Source organism: Bos grunniens, chromosome 2 (assembly GCF_055505025.1).
Source record: "Bos grunniens cultivar Pamir isolate PY7600 chromosome 2, Bosgru_T2T1.0, whole genome shotgun sequence".
Classification (NCBI taxonomy): domain Eukaryota; kingdom Metazoa; phylum Chordata; class Mammalia; order Artiodactyla; family Bovidae; genus Bos; species Bos grunniens.
The window spans coordinates 26,026,032-26,050,094 of record NC_141166.1 but is presented as its reverse complement, the minus strand read 5'-3'; the positions used below and the strand labels follow the sequence as shown (position 1 = coordinate 26,050,094).

Genomic DNA, 24,063 nt, shown 5'->3' with positions numbered 1-24,063 from the left:
AGAGATCCAAAGACCAGCAAGAAGAGATAAGAAAACCTTCCTCAGCGATCAATGCAAAGAAATAGAGGAAAACAACAAAATGGGAAAGACTAGAGATCTCTTCAAGAAAATTAGAGATACCAAGGGAACATTTCATGCAAAGATGGGCTCGATAAAGGACAGAAATGGTATGGACCTAACAGAAGCAGAAGATATTAAGAAGAGGTGGCAAGAATACACAGAACTGTACAAAAAAGATCTTCACGACCCAGATAATCACGATGGTATGACCACTGACCTAGAGCCAGACATCCTGGAATGTGAAGTCAAGTGGGCCTTAGAAAGCATCACTACGAACAAAGCTAGTGGAGGTGATGGAATTCCAGTTGAGCTCTTTCAAATCCTGAAAGATGATGCTGTGAAAGTGCTGCACTCAATATGCCAGCAAATTTGGAAAACTCAGCAGTGGCCACAGGACTGGAAAGGGTGAGTTTTCATTCCAATCCCAACGAAAGGCAATGCCAAAGAATGCTCAAACTACCACACAATTGCACTCATCTCACATGATAGTAAAGTAATGCTCAAAATTCTCCAAGCCAGGCTTCAACAGTACGTGAACCGTGAACTTCCAGATGTTCAAGCTGGTTTTAGAAAAGGCAGAGGAACCAGAGATCAAATTGCCAACATCCGCTGGATCATGGAAAAAGCAAGAGAGTTCCAGAAAAACATCTATTTCTGCTTTATTGACTATGCCAAAGCCTCTGACTGTGTGGATCACAATAAAATGTGGAAAATTCTGAAAGAGATGGGAATACCAGACCACCTGACCTGCCTCTTGAGAAATCTGTATGCAGGTCAGAAAGCAACAGTTAGAACTGGACATGGAACAACAGACTGGTTCCAAATAGGAAAAGGAGTACATCAAGATTGTATATTGTCACCCTGCTTATTTAAATTATATGCAGAGTACATCATGAGAAACGCTGGACTGGAAGAAACACAAGCTGGAATCAAGATTGCCGGGAGAAGTATCAATAACCTCAGATATGCAGATGACACCACCCTTCTGGCAGAAAGTGAAGAGGAACTAAAAAGCCTCTTGATGAAAGTGAAAGTGGAGAGTGAAAAAGTTGGCTTAAAGCTCAACATTCAGAAAACGAAGATCATGGCATCCGGTCCTATCACTTCATGGGAAACAGATAGGGAAACAGTGGAAACAGTGTCAGACTTTATTTTGGGGGGCTCCAAAATCACTGCAGACGGTGACTGCAGCCATGAAATTAAAAGACGCTTACTCCTTGGAAGGAAAGTTATGACCAACCTAGACAGCATATTCAAAAGCGGAGACATTACTTTGTCAACAAAGGTCCATCTAGTCAAGGCTTTGGTTTTTCCTGTGGTCACGTATGGATGTGAGAGTTGGACTGTGAAGAAGGCTGAGCACTGAAGAATTGATGCTTTTGAACTGTGGTGTTGGAGAAGACTCTTGAGAGTCCCTTGGACCGCAAGGAGGTCCAACCAGTCCATTCTGAAGGACATCAGTCCTGGGATTTCTTTGGAAGGAATGATGCTAAAGCTGAAACTCCAGTACTTTGGCCACCTGCTTTGAAGAGCTGACTCATTGGAAAAAGACTCTGATGCTGGGAGGGATTGGGGGCAGGAGGAGAAGGGGATGACAGGATGAGATGGCTGGATGGCATCACCGACTCGATAGACGTGAGTCTGAGTGAACTCTGAGAGTTTGTGATGGACAGGGAGGCCTGGCGTGCTGTGATTCATGGGGTCGAAAAGAGTCAGACACGACTGAGCGACTGAACTGAACTGAACTGTACTCCAAAGTACACTGTAAGTCACAGCATGCACTTTCAATGGGGGATGAAAACTGGTTCTTGGTGGGGGAGGCAGGTATGAAAACAATCATATATTACAATGGTTTCCCAGCCTGGCTTGGAGAATTTTGAGCATTACTTTACTAGTGTGTGAGATGAGTGCAATTGTGTGGTAGTTTGAGCATTCTTTGGCATTGCCTTTCGTTGGGATTGGAATGAAAACTCACCCTTTCCAGTCCTGTGGCCACTGCTGAGTTTTCCAAATTTGCTGGCATATTGAGTGCAGCACTTTCACAGCATCATCTTTCAGGATTTGGAATAGCTCAACTGGAATTCCATCACCTCCACTAGCTTTGTTCGTAGTGATGCTTTCTAAGGCCCACTTGACTTCACACTCCAGGATGCCTGGCTCTAGGTCAGTGATCACACCACCGTGATTATCTGGGTCGTGAAGATCTTTTTTGTACAGAGACCCCCAAATCTGAACCCTACTTAACAAAACTGTTCTCCTTAGTATTCAGTTCGTCTCACTGGCTTGTCTTGGGCTTCACAGGAGCAGCACTGCCATGGAAAACATAGCTAATGTGTGTAAGACCAGTGCTCCATAACCACGGTGACAGATGGCTCAGGTCCTGTGACTGGAAGACTGTATCAAGTGCTCACCTTCGAGGTCATGTTAAGAGGGGACCTGCATGTGCCAGGAGCCACCATAGACTGCCTTGTGGATGTTGTTTATGTATGATCCCGAGAGCTTCTGTACATAGCTTAGGCTTTGAGAATTAAATAAAAATGTTTCTAATTTAAAGAGTTATTATGCAACACATCATTAAGTACATCAAGTGCTATGCTAAGTCACTTCAGTCGTTTCCGACTCTGTGCGACCCCATAGACAGCAGCCTACCAGGCTCCCCCATCCCTGGGATTTTCCAGGCAAGAACACTGGAGTGGGTTGCCATTTCCTTCTCCAATGCATGAAAATGAAAAGTGAAAGTGAAGTTGTTCAGTCGTGTCCGACTCTTAGCGACCCCATGGACTGCAGCCTAACAGGCTCCTCCGTCCATGGGATTTTCCAAGCAAGAGTACTGGAGTGGGGTGCCACTGGACTGAAAAAACATCAACATACCTGACTATCAGGGGCTTCCCTGATGGCTAAGAGGGTAAAGAATCTGCCTGCAATGCAGGAGACCTGGGTTTGATCCCTGGGTTGGGAAGATCCCGTGGAGAAGGGAATGGCTATCCACTCCAATATTCTGGCCTGGAGAATTCCATGGACAGAGGAACCTGGCGGGCTACAGTCCATGGGATCGCAGAGTTGAACATGACTGAGCAACTAACATTTTCACCTGACTACCAGCTAATTAAAAGTTATCTTCTCTTATCAAGGAAAAGTTAAATTCACTGAAAATACTTTTTAAGAAAATTTTCAAATGTTTTACTTTCACTGGAAAAGTGAGTTTTGAATCTTTTTTAAAAACTTTTGATTACAGTTATGTATTAAAATCAATTGCCAACTGGCATGTATAATTTGATACACTACAATTTATTCAAGAGTATAACATTAAAGGCTATGCAGCAGATACAAAGTTAAAGGTTAGTAGTTTTTTCATGCAAGCTGCTAGGCTTGAAGGATCTCAGTTCCCCAACCAGGGATTGAACCTGGGTTACAGCAGTGAAAGCCCAGAGTCCTAACTACTAGGTCACCAGAATTTCCTAATTTAACTCTTGACTTAAAAGTACTTACTTATTCTTAACACTGAACTGAATTTTAAAAATAAGATTTATACTTTTTTAATGTTTGAAGCCCAGATATTCATGGAGTACATAATAAATATGCAGTATATCTGTAGTATTAACGTTTTCAGTTCAGTTCAGTCACTGAGTCACGTCCAACTCTTTGCGACCCCATGGACTGCAGCACACCAGTCTGCATATCTGGGCTTCATACATAAAAAAGTATAAACCTTATTTTTAAAATTCAGTTCAGGGTTAAGAATATGTAAGTACTTTTAAGTCAACAGTTAAATTAGAAAATTCTGGTGACCTAGTAGTTAGGACTCTGGGCTTTCACTGCTGCAACCCAGGTTCAATCCCTGGTTGGGGAACTGAGATCCTTCAAGTCTAGCAGCTTGCATGAAAAAACTACAAACATTTAACTTTGTATCTGCTGCACAGCTTTTAGTGTTATACTCTTGTATAAACTGTTATAAATTAACATTTTATGGAGGGGCAATTAGGAAAAAAGTCTAAAACGTTTCTTAAGGCAGTGATAATAAAAAGAACTTGAGACACACTGTGTTTAAGTAAGATCTATCAGGTAGGAAAGTGAGCCTACCAAGACATTCAAGTGGGACATGGTGTGCAGCACCCACCTTAGCACTGAGTTGTCAAGTGGGTTCCACGGCTCACCAACAGCACGGGGTGTTGAGCACACGTGGAGAGAACTTTGCCTCATAGTATAAGAGGGAGTGAGGCAAGGAAACAAACAAGCACAAGAACACAACCTTCCTCATGGTCCAGTGGTTAAGAATCTGCCTGCCAGTGCAAGGGACATGCAGTTCAATCCCTGGTCCAGAAGGATCCCATGTGCCTCGGAGCAACCAAGCCCAAGTACAGCAACTCCTGAGCCTGCATTCTAGAACCTCCGACCAAAATAAGAGAAGCCATTGCAACGAGAAACCTATGCACTGCAACTAGAGAGTAGCTCCTGCTTGCCGCAACTAGAGAAAAGCTCTCACAGCAATGAAAACCCAGCGGAGCCAAAAAGAACACTTTCTATAAATAGATAAAAAGTAAAAACAAACAAAGGAAACACAGGACTAAGTGAACCATGATCACAGCTGAGGCTTTTATGAGCACCTTGGCCCCATGTCATCCTGCTGCTTGGATGTGGGGTGATCCCTGCTGATGCATTTAATACTGCTCTTAAGAAAGCCCACAAAGAAGATAACAAAAACGGCAATATCTGAAAGCCTGCCTCCAACACCAAAAAAGTAGAGAATCAGAAGATACAAAAAAGCAGAGAATCAGAGGATGAAGGACATTTTTTTACACAGAGTAACAAGGTCAGAAGCACACAAACTTCCAAACATTTTTTCTTTTAAACTTGGTGCCTTAACAGTCTTTGTTGACAATAACTAAAAATTTGGAGATGCCATAAAGATCACTCCTTCTTCCAGTCTAGACGTCTTGTATAAATGGGACTATAAACGGAACACTTTTACTCCAACAAACTGTTCAATATATATGATTCTCGTGTATTTCCAAGCTCATGTTATACTAAAAACCAGTGTGAAGACCGGGGAGATGTCACAATTTCACCCATATTTTTTAGCATCTGCAATCTTTCCCAGGTGTCCTGAAAGAGGGAAAAGGTCATGACCTACAGGTCATGGATCGTTAGGTGACACTAACAGAAGGTATTTAAATACCCTCTATAAGTACATATGGTGCAGGATTAAATGTGCCTATTACTTGCAAGGTTATTTTTCATTTCACAAAATGGATTCTGAGCAGCATGAAAATTAGAATTGTCAAAACTAAACGTACTAAAACTTCTGTTTTTCCATCGTGTCTCAGGTTAAACTGATGTTTTCCATAGATTTGTGAATAAACAAAACTGAAATAGCAACAAAGGGGAAAACACACACACACACTCGAGTCCATGCAGCCAATCACACACAAAGCCCACATCTTCTACAAGAAGTGATTTTCACCATAATTTGCCCAGGAACCACACAACTGTTATAAACACAAAAATGCTGGGAATTTTCCTTGACCAGAAGTGGTTTTTGAAAAGGACAAATGCATTTTTACATACATAATTTAGTTTGCAACAAACCACAAAAACAGAAGGGAAGAAGTCTGAGAAAAAAGCATATACATATGCTGTAATGACCTGATCTGATGCCAGTGAAACACTATGAGATGTCTGAAGCACTCACAATGCTTTATTGTTCAGTCACTCAGTCGTGTCTGACTCTTTGTGACCCAATGGACTGTAGCCCACCAGACTCCTGTCCATGGGACTTTTCCAGCCAAGATTACAGAAGTGGGTTGCCATTTCCTTCTACAGGGGATATTCCTGACCCAGGGATCGAACCCACGTCTCCTGCATTGGCAGGCAGACTCAAAAGGTTGAAGGTTTGCTTTCTTTTTTTCCACCCAATGGTTGCCTTTATTTTACTGGCAGTTTGACATTCTAGTTCCTTTTGTGTTCTTAATTGCCATGATGCTCAGCAAATAAAAACTATGTGAGACTAAGCGCCTATGGCTTCTAACTGTGGCTGCAGTCACAGGCCTCAAGAGTGCTTCTCAGAGACTCTGGGGAGGCAGAAGTCTGCTGCCTGCATCAAGCAAGGTTACATGCAAATGTCACCGGAACTCCCTGGGATCAATGTGATGATCAATGCAACGAGTCTCCAGATTTCTCTCACAATGGACAGGGCCAAGTTTCTTAAAGGGGAATCAAGTCTGTTCCACCCCCCCGCCACCAAACAAAGCGGCACAAAAGGCAGTCAGTGGTGTTTGCTAGAATGGACAGAGAGAGACTGGGTACACCTGCCAATGAACTGACATTAGCATGGCTCTCTAGTGACCAGACTCTGCTCAATTATAATGGCAGGGCCACCAGGGACTTTTAATTATTAAAAGGTAAACCATATGCCAGAGTAACAGAAGACTGCGCAGTGATCAAGAATGGCAGGAAACGGTAGCCCTTCATCTGTTTCTACTTGACATTTTGATACTCGGAAGACCTTTTCTTGAAGCAGAAAAAACTATATGCAACTAACAATAAACCTGAGGAAACGATATAGCTAAACATGCCTTAGCAACCAAACTCCTGTGTAGAAATTTACTCAGGAGATAAATATATATGAAATTTTAGATGAAGAACTTATACCAACTTTACTGCTGACTTACTCTGACAATGGCATTTCTTTAGGTTGGTTTCTTTAACCATTAAAAAAAAAAATGGCAATCAGAAAAAAAGATTAAAAAAACAAAAAAAGGTAGTCATGCTTGTCATTAATCAAAATGTAATAAAACATTATAATATTCTGAGAGCCAAAGTAAATTCAAAAGAAAACACATATGGCCTCTGTCCTTATACAAAATCAAACAGCAATAATAACTTGGCTAAAAAACTGAACATGAAGATCTACAACCACATCATAAGTGGTTACAGTTTATCAATGCAACTTCTGACACACACATACTCTCTCCAAACCAAAACAGACATCTGTATATTAAAAAAATTAAGTATTGTCTTGATGCTAAAAGATATAAGGATTAAAATTATAATTTCACAGGTTTAGAATATTAAAAATGGAACTTTAGCTTCTACCTTCATACATCTTCTTAAATCAGTCTTCTCCTTGGTATACCCTTGGCCAACATTCAAGTCTTACTTTAACTGCTTTAAAACACACTATAACACCTTTCCACCATTCTCTTCCCCTCTGCTCTCTATGCCATCCAACTTACATATTGCTGTCAGATTAATCCTTTCAAAGTACAGATCTAATCATATCACTCACTTAAGGGCAGGGAGGGGAAGTAGCAGCAGCTTCAATATTTTCCAGTTAATTAGCTGAAATTCCTTATCCTAGCACTCAGGACACTGTGGTCCCAAGCTTCTTCCTTACCCTATAGTCAAACAGAACTGCACTAGGCCTTGTCTCCCATCATTTCTGGCTTTGCTCCAGTGGTCTACCTTGCTTCCAGTCTCTCACCTATTCGTTCAAAGGCTCATGTGACCTCCCAGAAACTCACTAGTGTTTTCCCAGATACCATGAAGAAGCTACACCATATCCCTCTCTGGAAACGTTAAGGCACTGGCCTTAGCAGCAAGGTGTGAGAGTTGGAGTGCAATGGTTGTTCCCCTTGTAGGTCCCTTGACAGAATGACCTGTACCCTACTTACTTGGTCTTCATGTAGCCTATTTCACGACTGGGAGCTCAGATTCTTCTGAGAAATACCTCTAAGGAACTGACCAAGGCAGGAGAGTCATTATTAAGACACTGGTTTACGGCTTATAGAAATGTCCTTAGTATAAATGTTACATATAAAAGTGTCATAGCCACAACAAATTAAGCTCCTATGTTTCATGTCAGATCTTTGCAACCTTTCAAGCAAGGAAAAAAATTAATCTCATGTAATGGCACAATGCTTCAGTGAACAGATTTTTATCCAGCTAATGTCTATATGAAATATAGAATTTCTGAGAAGAGACTGTATAGAAGGTTTAAAAAAAAAAAAGCGTGTCACATCAGCTCTCAGGTTGCTGTTAACATGGATGACCAGACCTTAAAGCAGAATTCTAGAAGCGTCAGTTGGTGAAGGAGTACGGAAAGCCACTATAAAGGTAGGCAACCTGGCCCTGTGGACAGAACACTGGGAGGCAGGAGCCCTGGGTTCTACGTGTGTGACCCAGCACAACTCACTTAACCTGCCTGTCCTTGGCTCCTGCACTTGTCCAACTAAGGAACTGGACGTGATGAACTCCAAGACCCAGTTCCAACACTTTAAAATTCTATAAGCGTAATACATATCTTCACCGGATGACTGTTAATGAGAGGTGTGGCAGAAAGCTGTAACTCCCTGAAATATGTAATTTTTCAATTTTATTAAAAAAATTTATGTAACTCCACAAATCTTCAACTTTAAAAAGGCTCATATATTTAGGGCTACTGCATTTTCAAATAAGCTTCCAAATTAAACATAAATAAATAAACAGTAAAAAAACTATCTTTGAGGACTAAGAAAAATAAATTTAAGGGGAAAACAAAAATATGTCCCCCCAAATCTCAGACCACTATAAGTACTGCTAAATAACACCAAGAAAAAGTGAATTTTCCAACAGAAATTCAAAATGACAAACAGAGTTATAAAATTGTCAGGTAAACAGTGGAAATAAAGTGGTAAAACGTTTCTTGCAAGCTTTTCTGGATCTCTTGTCTAACAAAATATACTGATTCAAGATATAGGGATATGAAAAGCAAAAATGTCAGAATTCCTCAGACAAGAAACTAGCATGTTAGGAGTCTATATACCATTTAGCTAGCCTAACTTCAACTCTTTCTCCCTTTTCTTAAAGGCTTCACATAGGCGACTGTAAGCATAAGTCATGAGTTGAGGTTCTCTCTGTTTCCAGCTGGCCATGGTTTGACAGTGCAGTAACTAGAGGCTACCAGCACTCAGCTGGAACAGAAGTGTACTGTGTGGTGCTGGAAGAGCTCTGAAAAGCATTTTCTCAAATTGTTGGAGGGAAAAAAGGTTTTTCTAGAAAATATGGACAATTAATTGATTTAAGGAACTAAAGAGCCTCTTGATGAAACTGAAAGAGGACAGTGAAAAAGTAGGCTTAAAACTCAACATTCAAAAGACAAAGATCGTGGCATCCAATCCTATCACTTCATGGCAAGTAGATGGAGAAACAATGGAAGCAGTGACAGACTTATTTTCTTGGGCTCCAAAATCACTGCAGATGGCAGTTGCAGCCATGGAAATAAAAGATGCTTGCTTCTTGGAAGAAAAGCTATGATCAACCTAGACAGCATATTAAAAAGCAGAGACATTACTTTGCCAACAAGAGTCTGTCCAGTCAAAGCTACAGTTTTTCCAGTAGTCATGTATAGATGTGAGAGTTGGACCATAAAGAAAGCTGAGCACCAAAGCACTGATGCTTTTGAACTGTGGAGCTGGAGAAGACTCTTGAGAGTCCCTTGGACTGCAAGGAAATCCAACCATTGAATCCTAAAGGAAATCAGTCCTGAATATTCATTGGAAGGACTGATCCTGAAGCTCCAATACTTTGGCCACCTGATGAGAAGAGCTAACTCATTAGCAAAGACCCTGATGCGGGGAAAGACTGAAGGCAAGAGGAGAAGGAGACAACAGAGGATGAGATGGTTGGATGGCATTACCAACTCAATGGACATGGGCTTGGTGATGGATAGGGAAGCCTGGCATGTTGTAGTCCATGGGGTTGCAAAGAGTCAGACACAACTGAACGACTGAACTGGACCGAATTGACACAAAGCTCTATCTCCTACTTCCCTGTAGTCCCCCCTCTCCGCCATCAAGCCAAAAAGTTTTATCACAAATAGGGCTTGGGCTCCTCATTACAGCATCGCTGACTCTAGACTCAATGGATCTGTCTCACCTTCTGATGCTTTGATTGCATATCCTCCCTTCTTTTCACCAGGAGGCACGTCAAGCAGCTGCATGATTCTATCCAGAAGCCCATGGATTATCTCAAACCCAGGATTCTTGTTGTAATAAACAGCACAGAGATGCCTGTAGTTTCTTGCACCCACATCTGAAAAAATAAAAAAATAAAAGAAATGGTCACAAGGATACGCTGATCGTTACCTAAGAAGCTGATTTACCCCAACACAAACTCGGGCAAAATCAACAAAAAAGGACACCGATTAGTAAACATATGGAGAAACAACCAACCTCAGAAAGAGAAGATGATTTTTCAACCATCAAGTTCCCTGAATTGTTTTTACTCGGGGGAGGTATGGAAAACCCTCAAGGCTGGCCCAGGAACAATAGGCTTCACTGTGGTATGAACTGGTAAAGGATTTAGCAACATTTTTCAGAGCCTTAAAACTTCAAACTCTTTAAGGCAGAAAAGTATCCGAAAGAAATAATCTTAAATACAAAAAAAGGATTCATACAGAAAGCTATTACTTCTACATAGAGCATTAGTTCCAACAGTGAAAATTAGAAACAACCCAAACTAGGAAATGGCTACACAGAGTTACAACACAATCACTCATTAGAATACTATGCAGCTAAAAGGCATCTTTGAAAGTGAAAGTGTTAGTCACTCAGTTGTGTCCAACTCTTTGTGACCCCACAGACTGCAGCCCGCCAAGCTCCTCTGTCATGGGATTTTCCAGACAAGAATACTGGAGTGGGTTGCCATTTCCTTCTCCAAAAAGCATCTTTACGAAGATTCATTATAGTAGAGCTAGAGCAAATACTTATAATGGTAAATGAAACAAAAAAAGGAGGCTACGAAGTTCAAAAAGAAACAAAGCCAAATCATACTGTCTAAAGAGTATGCACAGGTTGGAAAACTATGAAACAAATAAGGGAGTGAAAGTGTTACTCAGTCCTGCCCAACTATTTGTGACCCCGTGGACTGCAGCCCACCAGACTCCTCTGTTCATGGGATTTTCCAGGCAAGGATAAGGATGCCATTTCCTTCTCCAGGGGATCTTCGCGACCCAGGGGTGGAACTGGGTCTCTTGTGCTGCAGGCAGATTCTTTACTGACTGAGCTACCAGGGAAGTGACTGTCACCAAAGTCAGGACAGTGACTGTTCCAGGTAAAGGAAGGTGATACGATAGAGATGGGTCTTACGAGCAGCTTAGGACACTGGCAACATTCCATCTCTTAACTTGGATGGTTAAACCAGTGTCTGCTTTATAATCTTTTTAAACTATCTATGTCATATTTACACATCACAATTAAAAGTATGAAAAAAACATCAATTTATGAAGGATACAACTACGTGAATGTAACCACAAGCCAAAAAATTCCATTCACAGGAAAAGTATGTAAAGAAATGTACCTGAATGTTAACAGACGTAGTGTTTGGGTAGGATTAATTTTTTTTAAGTTTATCTATTTTCAAACCTTCCTTGATTAGTATATTTTTTCTACTTTGAAAATCAGAACAAACTTAAGAAATGTGATATTTTAAAAATTTTTTATTTGGATTTGCCAGGTCTTAGTTACAGCATGTGAGATCTAGTTCACTAACCAGGGATGAATTGAACCTGGGCCCCCTGCACTGGAGTGTGGAATCTTAGCCACTAGACCACAAGGGAAGTCCCACAAATGTAATATTTTTTAAAAGAATTGCAAAAATGCAAATGACTAGATAACAAACTGGTTCACCCATACAATGGAATACTACTCAGCAATAAGGTAGTCTTGATAACTTAGCTGTATCTCAAGGGTACTAAGATGAATGAAAAGAAGCCAGTTTTATACGGCAATGTAAGTGGACAATGTAAGTCCATTTATGTGATCTGCTAGAAAAGGGAAAACCAAGGCAACAGACAGGGCTTCCCAGGTGGCACGAGCGGTAAAGAATCTGCCTGCCAATGCAGAAGATTTAAGAGATGCGGGTTCGATCCCTGGGTCAGGAAGATCCCCTAGAGGAGGGCATGGCAACCCACTCCAGTATTCATGCCTGGAGAATCCCATGGACGGAGGAACCTGGAGGGCTACAATCCATAGGGTCGCAAAGAGTTGGACATGAGTGAAGTGACTTAGCATGCACTCACTCAAGGCTAGTCACCAGGGTTAGATGCGGGGGTGGGGTTGGAAATATGACCACAGTGGGACAACTTGTGGGTCTAGGGGCGTGATAGAACTGTTTTGTATCTGTAGTGATGATTAAAAATTTTTTAACTAATTTATTAATAAAGAAATGCATAGCATACAAAGACAGACTCAAATTCACTGGAGGTCATTTAACTTTCTAACAGATAACCACACTCATGGCCCTTTAATAAATTCTGGAGGAGACTGCTGCTCTATACAAACAACGAACATTGGCTTCATTTTACCTTTCAAATTAGAAAAAGAACAAATTAATGTCTATCTGGGGGAACCAACTGAAAATAAAAAGCTGCTTCATATTGGCATGTATTGAGCAAAATTTCTTCCACACACTTATTTTCATAGCCACAATTCGCACAAAATATACAATGTCTTTTGCCTTCCAGACATCCAAGTAAACAAATGAGTATTTTAATACATTGTGTTTTACTATTAAAGTAATGTAAAAATGAGTCCATAAATGGTAAAAGAAAAGGAAAACTAACATGAACGAATTATCTACTATGTGCCAGGACTTAGCAGCCATCAGCCTATTTGTCATCTTAATTCTCAAGACAATCGTGTTAGCTAGGGTTTTATTGTACTATAAGATGGACAGGGAAACTAAGATGGAGAAACGAAAGCTCAGAAAGGTTTTGCCCAAAGTCAAGCTAACTGCCTGGAGCTAACTGTAATTAATTACACAGCTAATAAGTTACAAAACCAGGACTGGACCAGGACTGCCTAACTTTAAAACCCATACCCTCTCCACGATTCAGCAGAAATCTCTTAATCTCTAAAGGATTTAGAAGAAATCTCCAAAGGATTCAGATGAAGATAAAGAAAGTATAAGCACAAACTTATGCATGAATATACTTAGTATAGTCAAAGATGTGCATTCTTGAAATATTTTTGATATGTTAAACAGATGCTTTTATTTTCAAAAGTTTTCACGTTTAAGACTTTTAGTTAAGCAACTGAAACAGACTGTTTTTGAAAGTGAGTTAACTAAAGTTTCTAGCCATCATCAGTGTCGTAACTCATGGAAATTATATTCTAAGTTAAACTTTGGACTGAACATACATAGAGAAATAACTGTCCCTGCCATGCAACATTTCTTAGCACCCACTATGTTCAAAGCACTCTACTCTAGGTATCCCTAGAGGGTAGCGGTCAGAGCCAGCATAGGGCCTGCACAGACTAAATGCTCAAGGATTATTTTCCGAATAAATGAATAAAGCTTGGAAAGAAAGCAAAGCATATATAGAATTAAACAAGGCCAGGACCAGATAGTAGCCACATTCTACAGAGCCAGCTGATGTTGGAGAGTCAGTACTGTGCCAGCATCATTCTCTATCACTTCCACGTGCATGGATAAAGATATTTGCTATCTAAAAGCTATAATCGAAGGCTTCAGAATAAAAATTAATATTACACCCAGGCAGGCATCAAACCTCACTAATCAACCACATGCATTAATTACAATGAGGGAACTGATTGCTCTGTAGGAACACAGACACACAGACACACTCTCTCCTCTCCACCTCTCTTCTTCTCCCTCCCTCTCTCCTCACACTCCCCCTCTTCCCACTTCCCCTTGGAGAGAAAAAAATGCAATGAAACAGAACTAATTTATCCCTTTCATATTACGGACTTGCTCCTGGGTATCTCCACCATGTGGTACCCATTTGTTGGTGTCACATGCTTCCACTTTAACACACAGATACGTATTCAAACGATGCTGCAGCCCCATTCTTGCTGTGAGAGAAGAGCCCCACGGTAATGCCACCATTCAGAGAGCTTAGTAACACAAACTGGAAGCTCTATTTTGGTAACCTTTGCCTTGGAATACTTCTGTCCTGATCTCCACATTATGTAAAACTTGCCTTTCTGATAAGAGGAACAACATCTGGTTTAAAGACTTAGAATTTTTAAAAAAACATTGATTTTGATGATGAGAATAATGAAATTAGGATAAAAATACAGGACTTAAAAAAAATTATACTCCAGTCAAGAAAGGTTTCAGGATGTTTGCAGCATACACATATACAGTAATAAGCTGTTTATTTTTTAATTCAATGTCACAGTATTTTTAAGAAAGGCCATTGATTTCAGGGCTTTATACTAAACCCACCATAAGAACTAGATTAAATGCATTTAAAAGGTGCCCTCTCGCAGCCCCCACCACTGATGGGCTATTTTTTCACATCTCTTCCAAATGCTACCAGTCCTTCTAGACCTGCTTCATCACATCCTGCTAAAATACTTCCTCTGAATTAGCTGGACTGAATTGAAAGGGAAAATAACCACATACTCACTTCCACCCAGAAATGTCTTGGAGAAACTGCTAGGTTTAGTAAAATTTCCACTTCCTAGGATTTTGCACTGAGGGACAATATTACATCACAGGAAGTTCACTGATTGCATGCCACAAAATAAGAACTATTTAAATTTCATGCCAAAACTAGGGTTTGTTGGAAATGCTCAGTTCTTTATAACTCAGTTAACAGACCTCTTGTGTCATGCCATCAAACAATTCTGCTTTTTAAATGGGCCTGCCAAGTATGTCAGCCTAAATTACCAGTGTCTTTCACAGACTTCAAAGTACTGCCTGGAGAGGCTGATCTAAACCACCAAGAGGAGGGGTAGCTGCTACAACTCTGGAAGCCGCAAGAACACGCCAAATGATTTTATAAAGGAAGAAAAAAGGGGAAAAAGTGATACACAAAGTCCCTTAGTAAGTGACTATTGCATTCAATTCAAATTTTTAGAACAGGCTTCTGCTTAGTGTAGACTCTCTTTCACCAAAGGATGAATGATTAAAAACAAATTAGGGGTGTTAGGTTATCATAAATGGCACAGAATGGAAAAGGACAGAGTCTCCAGGTCAATCTTTCCATCTCTCTTCTCACATTCACAGAGAAGCCCAAGTGAAGATACTAGGAGAAAGCCTACTGGGAAACCAACAAAGCTCCCAGGACAACTGGTGGCTGATACTGAGCTTGGGTATAACTGTCTGGCCAAGCTCAGAACATAAAACAAATCATCCTCATCTTTAGTTTATTCCATCCAACAAATTTCTTTAATATTGGTGGTACCCATGAGGTGATAGCTTATATTGCAAATTTTACTTACCTTCAGAAGAAATTCAGAGTAGGCCCAATGATTCACAAAAGCTACAAGAATCTCGTTAAGACATACACCGTTAAAAATTAGATCTAATGCGGAAGAACAGGAACTTTTAAGCACTTTTGACAGGACTGCAAATTTGTGTTTAAAAAAAATCCTTTTTAGTAGAGAATTTGACAAGGTAGCAAACATTTAATGCACAAACCTATGGACTGACCAACTTCAAAAAATACGCATTTGTATAAGGGTACTAGGATGCTCATTACAATAGATGTATTTTAGCAAAACCCTGGTAACAATCTAAAGTCATCATAATAGTCTGAGTAAATAAATTACAGTATATCCACACAATGGAATGCTATGCAACCATTGAAAAGAATGAGGTGGCGGGGCGGGCGGGGGTCAGGGGGGACTCCCCTGTTGGTCCAGTGGTTAAGACTCCACCTTCTAATGCAGGGGGCGCACGAGTTCAATCTCTGGTCGGAGAATTAAGATCCCACATGCCGAAGTCAAAAAATAAAGAAAACACACACACACACAACAACAAGCAATGAGGTAGACAGAATGCATTCAAAGGGCAAAAGTACAGAACAAGGCAGAAAAAGCATAATTCTATTTGTATGAACACTAAAAAGTACCTGGATCTGCGGCTACATACAGAAAGGTAAAACACAGTTAAATATGCATAGAATGTCTGGCAACTAATTAAAGGAGTAGGATTTGGGAAAAGGTGGATATGTGGTTTTATTTTTTAATGTGAAAATAGAATTACTCTTAAAAATATGTATTTGGGAAAGTTCTTAAAGATATTACAAATACATTTTCAATTTTAAAAACAAACATAATAAAACCTAAGAACAATTTTCCTTAAAGCACTTCTATATTACAGCACTGAAGTAGAGACTTATCTTTTTCAAATAATGCTGAAGGCCAAGAAACAAATGTGAGGAAAAAAACTATGACCTTCTCAATGCATGAAGGAAAAAGCTACATCCTTGTGGGTTGGCTTTTATTTTGTTAACATGAACCTGGAATGGATTTTTATCTATTAAAAAAATACAATATTCAACGCATGACAGAGCACATTATAGTCACGTTAGAAGATCTTAACTATGTTGAGCCAAATGTACTAAAATAACTTTCTATATTAAAAATGATGTTATTTACACAGTTAAGATGCCATCACACATGTGAATGATGCTACTTCAAATATTGTTAAGGTCAATGTTCCCTACACCCATACTTTTTGAATTATTAATTGGAAATTCTACATGCCAAAAATATAAAGTAGTAAATTAAATTAATCCAGACTGATGACATAAGCTCTCTTCAGAGAGTCACATTCCACATGTGGACGCTAGATAATCTCCTAATATTCAATGGCTGCAGAATTAATGGAAATTTCTCAGAGCTGAAGTATTTTACAAGCTCATAATGAAAATGCTTTCATTGAGCTTTTTATCAAGCAAAGAATTATACAAAAAACTACAAAGATCGGGCCCCTTTATTTTAGTAGGTTACAATATAGAACAGATACATAAAAGGTGCAAACCAACAGCAAACAGAAGGAACGAACCAAATCATAGAACAGTGAATCAGCTACGTTCCAGGAGCCATGGTGGTGCAGGGAGCAGCACAGACAAGAAGCTTAAATATGTTAAAGATAAAAAAAAAATTACCTTCCAAAGTTTAAAAACAAAATTCTGGATTTCCACATCCAAACTAAGCAGGGTAGGAAGTAGAGCATTCTCTGATTTAGAAAAGCTGCAGGGAGAATGAGAAGGTTTAGGAACTATTGAAGCAGCGATCTGGCAGGGCAGAAGAAATGCAGCCCTACCACAACTGAAGCAATGCTCTGCAGGAATGGTCTGAGCAAGAAGTGAAGGTTTGGAGCAAGTGTCCTTGCTGAGGCCAGTGAGGTAACTGGACCCTTCCTCAGGTCAAGGGCCTTTAACCCATTTCTCCTACTAGAATAAATATTAGAAACCCAAATTCTTCCCTAGTGGCTCAGACAGTAAAGAATATGTCTACAGTACGGGAGACCTGGCTTCGATACCTGGGTTGGGAAGATCCCCTGGAGGAGGGCAAGGCTATCCACTCCAGTATTCCTGCCTGGAAAATCCCCATGGACAGAGGAGCCTGGCGGGCTACAGTCCATGGGGTCACAAAGATTTGGGCAAGACTGAGTGACTAAGCACACAGCAAAAATTCTTTAAGACACAATATGATTATCACCAATATATGTCAACAGACAGCTGGATGATTGCATTACACTAAATGTATTTATTTAAATATAAATGTTCCCTTTAAAAAATATTTTAATGTATTTATTGATTTGGCTGTGCCAGGTCTTAGGTGCAGCAATGTGAACGCTTTAGTTGCAGCACATGGGATCTAGTTCCCTGACTAGGGATCAAACCCAGGCCCCCTGCATTGGGGGCACGGAGTCTTAGCCACTGGACCACCAGGGAAGTCCATACCATGCCAAATGTAAATCACCCTATATAGTTGCTCTACAAAGCCAAACTAAGTCTTCCTTCTATCATTCCTTTTAAACCTAGACTCAACCCTATGATGCTTGTTCTCCTGCCATTATTGTGAGCTTCGAGGCATCCTGGCAGCTTCAAGGACCACTGTGGAATAAACCGTGACAGGCAGAATTCAATCTGCACTAAGTAAAAAGCCAGAGTGTGGGACTTGGCAAAATATATTTGCATTTGTGGCCGCAAAGGTTAGCAATCCCACTCCACAACTGCTCCTCTGAAGTAATCTTTTACTATTTTGTTTGCAGTTTCTCTTCCACACTGAAAAGACAAATGTAACAACTGAAAAAGACCAGTTGGTCATACGGCAGTCTGATCTGATGGCTTCAGTTCAGCCTCTACTGGACTTCGTTGTTATAATAAAGTTGAAAATTTACCCCACAGCAGAGTCTGCGTTTAACTTCTCGTTTCAGAGACACACATCACTCTGCCCAATAAAAAGGATATATCAGCTTAGTCCCTCGAGTCAGGACTAATTTTTTTTAAATGTTGCAGCAATTTCAGATCTTATGATTCAACAAACGCAGTGACCAGCTCAGCCTCAAAGAACAGGAGTGTGTCTGACTCAGAGTTGAAACCCTCACACTAGAGGAGGGTACCCAAGTCTCTCACTGGGCAGGCTGCCAGCCCCATGTCATGACCAGTGAAAAAGTCCACAGTAGCATACGAAACTGTCTGATGAGGTCAAATAGGGGCTGAGGGACTTTCATCCACTCTTACAGGAATGCAGGTCGGACAGAATTTTCGGGAGTCATACTGAATCCAGTACAGATTCCCTTTCCATTTCCATCTTGGAAGATATGCTTGGCTACACAAAACTGAAGGGACGCTGAGAGTGCTGGGTTTTCCCTAACGTCACAAAAACAATTAGTGGCAGTTGTCACTCCCTTCTCTGTGTGATCAGGGTGTCTTACATACTCCCTCGTAACACCACCTGTAAAAACTGTTCACTGGTCTGTCTCAAGGCTGGCAACCTTTCTCTCATTCCAAACAGGTCCCTGGCGAAGAAAAGGAACTTTAAAAATACATTCTAGCAGAGAAGGCAGTGGCACCCCACTCCAGGACTCTTGCCTGGAGACTCCCATGGACGGAGGAGCCTGGTGGGCTGCAGTCCATGGGGTCGCGAAGGGTCAGACACGACTGAGCGACTTCACTATCACTTTTCGCTTTCATGCATTGGAGAAGGAAATGGCAACCCACTCCAGTGTTCTTGCCTGGAGAATCCCAGGGACAGGGAAGCCTGGTGGGCTGCCTTCTATGGGGTTGCACAGGGTCAGACATGACTGAGGTGACTTAGCAGCAGCAGCAGCAGCGGCAGCAGCAGTACAACGAACGAGAATGTCTTGACCACTCTTCCCACACACCTTCACCCTTTTTCAACCAATAGTTTGAGTACTGCCCTCACCAGTGAAAATCTGGGACGTTTTTACAGTTAACTGGAAGACTGCTCTATCATTTCACCTTTGATGATCTAGATTTTTTCCTTCAAAATTGTTTCATTATTTAGGAGAAAATGGCTAATGTAAATCCAAAAGAGAGGATTCCTGGTTTGAGAGATGGTAAAAACACCCCTAATTCATTTAAAAGAAGCGGGTGATAAATTGCTCAAAAAACAACCTTCTTAAGTAAATTCCCATAGTATGTTTGGGTTTTCTTTTCCGTAAAAAAAAAAAAAATTGTGCATAATAGAAGAAAAACCAATTAAGTCAAAAGTTAGGATAAAAATGAGTCCCACTTTTCTTAGCACTAGGTGATATTAACCCTTTAATGACTGGCCAATTTTTAATTCATTCTCAAAATTTCCAGAGACCTCAAGATGCTAGGTATCTGGCCTTGCTGCTGCTGCTGCTGCTAAGTCGCTTCAGTCGTGTCTGACTCTCTGCGACCCCATAGACAGCAGCCCACCAGGCTCCCCCATCCCTGGGATTCTCCAGGCAAGAACACTGGAGTGGGTTGCCGTTTCCTCCTCCAATGCATGAAAGTGAAGTCGCCCAGTCGTGTCCGACTCTTAGCAACCCCATGGACTACAGCCTACCAGGCTCCTCCATCCATGGGATTTTCCAGGCAAGAGTACTGGAGTTAGGGACTGCTAATACCCTGACAGAGCACACACTAAACAGTGCTTATTACGTGGCTGCAACTTTCTATGTGGCTTAACTTTTACAACAAATCTCATGAAAAAAGTTCTATTGTTGTTCTCACTGTACAGATAAGGAAACTGAGGCACTGAAGAATTAAATTGTCTAAAGTTAAGCAGCTGGTAAGAGGTGAGAGAGAATGAGACTGGTTGGATGGCATCACTGACTCAATGGACATGAGTTTGAGCAAGCTCTGGGAAATAGCGAAGGACAGGGAAGCCTAGAGTGCTGCAGTCTGTGGGGTTATAGGGAGTCGGACACGACTTAGCGACAGAACAACAACAAACGGCAGAACCAGGGCTCAAATGCGGGCGCTCTGGCTGCAGAGTCCCTGGCGGACCTGCGGAGCCTGGCTGCCTCTACTGCAGAGTCCTCTCTGCACAGCAGACGACAGGCAGGGAGGCCACAGGTCCACAGTGAGACTAATCCACCAGAAACGCTTCTTCTGCTATGAAACAGAATCCAGGCCTACCTAAACAGGAAACACACTCCACATAAATGAAAGCAAATCTATATTTTCAAGATGGTAGACTTACTGAGCACATTTACCTCTTCTTTATTCCTCGAATGCCATTGGGATGACAGAAAATTTTAAGGAAAAAGAATAAACCATAATGGTGCAAGACAGCAGACCAAAGTAGTAGCAGTTAAAAAATGGATTGATGTGCAAACAGAGCAGAATGGTCACAGCTAAACACAGTTATAAAAGAGGTCTGCTGCAGAGAGAAGAGCTACTCTTTCTGAGCAAACAAAAGTGCAGCAGAAATACAAATCTTCAAGTTAAAAAGTACATATATGGATGGGGTTTTTGAATCATCACCAGGGCCATTGGTTCAATGATGGCCTTTGGCACTCATATTTAAGAACAGCTCTCTTTCAACCTCCACACATGGGCCTTGGGGCCTTCCCAAGAAACACAGAGAGAAAGAAACCCAGCAAAGGCACCCCTAGCCAGCACTGCAGTAGAGTGCAATGCTCCACGCCTATGGCAAAGCCTTCCCATGGCAACTATGGGGACCACAGCTCACCTCTCACTCACACCATCCAGGCTCCAGTTGCCTGCCTGAGAGCAGGGAGCCCTGCAAGGAGCCTCTGCTACTAGGGAAGAGGCCTGGTGCTGAAATAGTATTACAGAACTTTTGAGGAAATCTCAAGTAATTAACCTACCCTGTATTTAGAAATATGAATGGATCGTCAAGGATGAAAACAACATACAACTCCAAGAACTAGTATGAGAGATAACAAGTCAAAGTTACCAGAAAAAACTGACATTGGGATAATAATAAATTCTCAGTTATCTACACCAAGGGATGGTTAGAGGCAGTAAGAACCCTCAAAACTATCTGCAGCTGGCACTGAAGATGTCTTTTCTGTTACAGCAGATTTATCACCCAAGGAACATTCTACAGGGACTGATATGACAATGAACTTTTATTCTCTAAGGATATGAAAACTAAGATCAAAATCCTGGCCCGAGCCCTAAGTTCCTCATTTTAAGCGACTCTGAACAAATTACCAGTTTTTTGTCTTCATTTTCCAGCATATTAAATGGGGACAATATTTTGTCCCATTTGCCTCAGAGATGTTTTAACAATCAAAAAAGAAAAAGTACTTTAAAAATACTTTTTTTTTGAAAAGCAAAAAGCACCATACAAATGCACGGTGACACTGTTAACTGAAGACAGGCTACATACTGGGGAGCAGACGGAATCCAGGCTTTGGCTGGAAGGTTTGCGGTGGACAGTCCACCACAGATAGTCATGTTGGCTGTACCTCTAACACAGGCCGGCTTACAGTCAGTGGTTCTTGACTACTTTCTGGTATCACAATGACGCCATATTGTCCTCTTCAGGAGAAACTGAGGAAAAGGCCTCTTCTTTTGTGAACTGATTCAGAGGAACACACTGAATTTTGCAGAGTCTGCAGTAAAATAAATACTGCTGGGACTTCAATGGTTAAATCCAGGGACTCAAAAGAAACACTGCCAGTAATTTAGTCCTTTGAGGGCACTGCTCACCAAGAGATACCATATATGCAGCTCCAAACAGTCAAGTCAAAGTTATATAAAGTTGAAGATATGGAGAAGGCTGAGTGAGACTGGCTTTCTGGGCAATCGGGTTTAAGTACTTACTACACACTTAATATATTTATTAAATAACCACTATATTCCAAATACTAGATGAAGCAACCTGCTGTACTAACAAGTTCAGACCATACTCAAAAGAAGCAAAAACTGGTAAAACAGATTTATAATCACTGGACAACAGTGATAGGAACAATCACTGCTGAACCAGAATGGTAAGATATAAAGTATGTCAAAATGATACACATATAAATCACAACATAAAGAAAAAAGAAGTGCTCCGCAGTGCTTTTCAGGTTGAGGTTTTAATAGGGCTCTTCATAAATATTATTAAACTCAGTTAAAATTTGTTTTCTATTAAAAATAAGAGATACTACAGTCAAGTAGCTGGCCCTTGCTTGGATTGATTCACACAAATCAGTAATGAAAATTAAATTTATGAAACAACTGGAAAAATTCAAACACTAGCTAGATAATTAATGATATAATATAACAATGGTGTTGGGTTATTAAAAAAAAAAAAAAAAAAGGCAAACCAGCGATATTCCTTATCTATCAGAAACAGAAACTGAAGTGTTTCTTGCTGACACGATATGATGTTCAGGATTTACACTACTCAAATAAGGGGCAGTGGGTTGGAGTAGACATGAAGGAAGCCTGGCCTCATGTGTGTTGATAACTGTTGAAGCTGGGTGCTGGAATCACAGGAGTAATTACATTATTTTCGCTACTTTTATATACAGTTGAAATTTTCATAATAAAAAAATGCTTTAAATATACAAATCAAAGGTGACTCATTCTTACCTCTGCTAGAATCTTTTATTACAATGTCAGAAATTTCAAACAGCTTCAGAGGAAGTGGCATCTTCCGGTTGGCAGCTAGGGTCTTGAGGAGGCCAGGAAGAAGGGTCGTGCGTGCCACCTGCAGGAGAAGACGTGAAATTGCACTGACCAAATAGGAATTAAATGCTTATTTCAAGACTTTGTGGTCTCACAGGAAGACTTGGAAAATGCACTGCCTAAATATCCCAGTCATTTTTAAGTTTTAATTTCAGGACTTCATGTTCTGCTTTATTTCACAAAGTAATTGAAGTAGATTACAAGAAATACAAATATTTTATATAGATTAAATATGAATTAAACCAAATTTTTAAAAACTAGGACCAGGAAAATGTAAATGCAATAAAAAATACCTGGACAATGAGGAAAACAGGACACAAATACGTAGGCACTATAAAAAAACTATGAAGCTGCCATGGGCATATGACCACAGTTTTCAGCTTAGTAGCCAAAACAAACAGGAAAACGTGCATAGTTATTTCATTCTTAATGAAGAAATACAAACACTCATCCTAATTCTTTTTTTTTTTAAAGGAAAAACTTCCCTGCTTTTGTCTGTGAAATAAATTTCTCCTTCTAAGCTGTATGAGATGTTAGTTTCCAACACATCATGTTACCAGAAGGGTTTTATGAGTGGTGGTGTTACATCTGCAGTCAGCCTCCAACACCATTACCTTCTGTCTAAGCTCTGCCTGAGCTTCTGAAGCTGATTTCTCTGCTTCTACTTACCACTTTATTATGATCTATTATTCTCCCCACAGAGTGATCCTTTAAGACCTGAATCAGACCATGGAACTCTTCTGCTCAAAAACCTCCAACAGGCTTCTATCAGATTTTGAATAAAAGCCATGCCCTATGTGGGGCTTTATGTGAATCTGGCCCCAGCTCCCTCTCCAGCCCCAATACCCTCAGCTGCCCCTGGCTTACTGCACGTGTTCCAGGCACATTTGCTCCACACCCCATCCCAACCTCCACACTGGCTCTTTCTTCTGACTCACACGTTCTTCCTATAGATCGTATGTAGCTATCTTATTTCCTTCAGATCTCTGCTCAAAGGTCTACATGGTTCTACATGGGCTTGCCCTGCCCATTCTGGCTAAAACAGCAGCCCCTCCTAGATCCCACACAAGTAACAGTAAGCCCTTAAAAGGACCCGCTAGACTGTGCGGAGCAAAGAA

General features: G+C 40.7%; 1 protein-coding gene across 3 annotated transcripts in view; it reads right to left on the bottom strand.

Annotated features, from left to right (window-relative positions):
- FARSB (phenylalanyl-tRNA synthetase subunit beta) overlaps nt 1–24,063 on the bottom strand; it is a 73,774-nt gene that overhangs the window by 15,521 nt on the left and 34,190 nt on the right. For all 3 annotated transcript variants that reach the window (XM_086366205.1, XM_086366194.1, XM_086366183.1), the window contains exons 15-16: nt 22,850–22,967; nt 9,973–10,128 (exon numbers count right to left, since the gene is read on the bottom strand). In XM_086366205.1, coding sequence (XP_086222331.1) covers nt 9,973–10,128; nt 22,850–22,967 — 274 coding nt within the window. The remainder of the gene's footprint in view (nt 1–9,972; nt 10,129–22,849; nt 22,968–24,063) is intronic.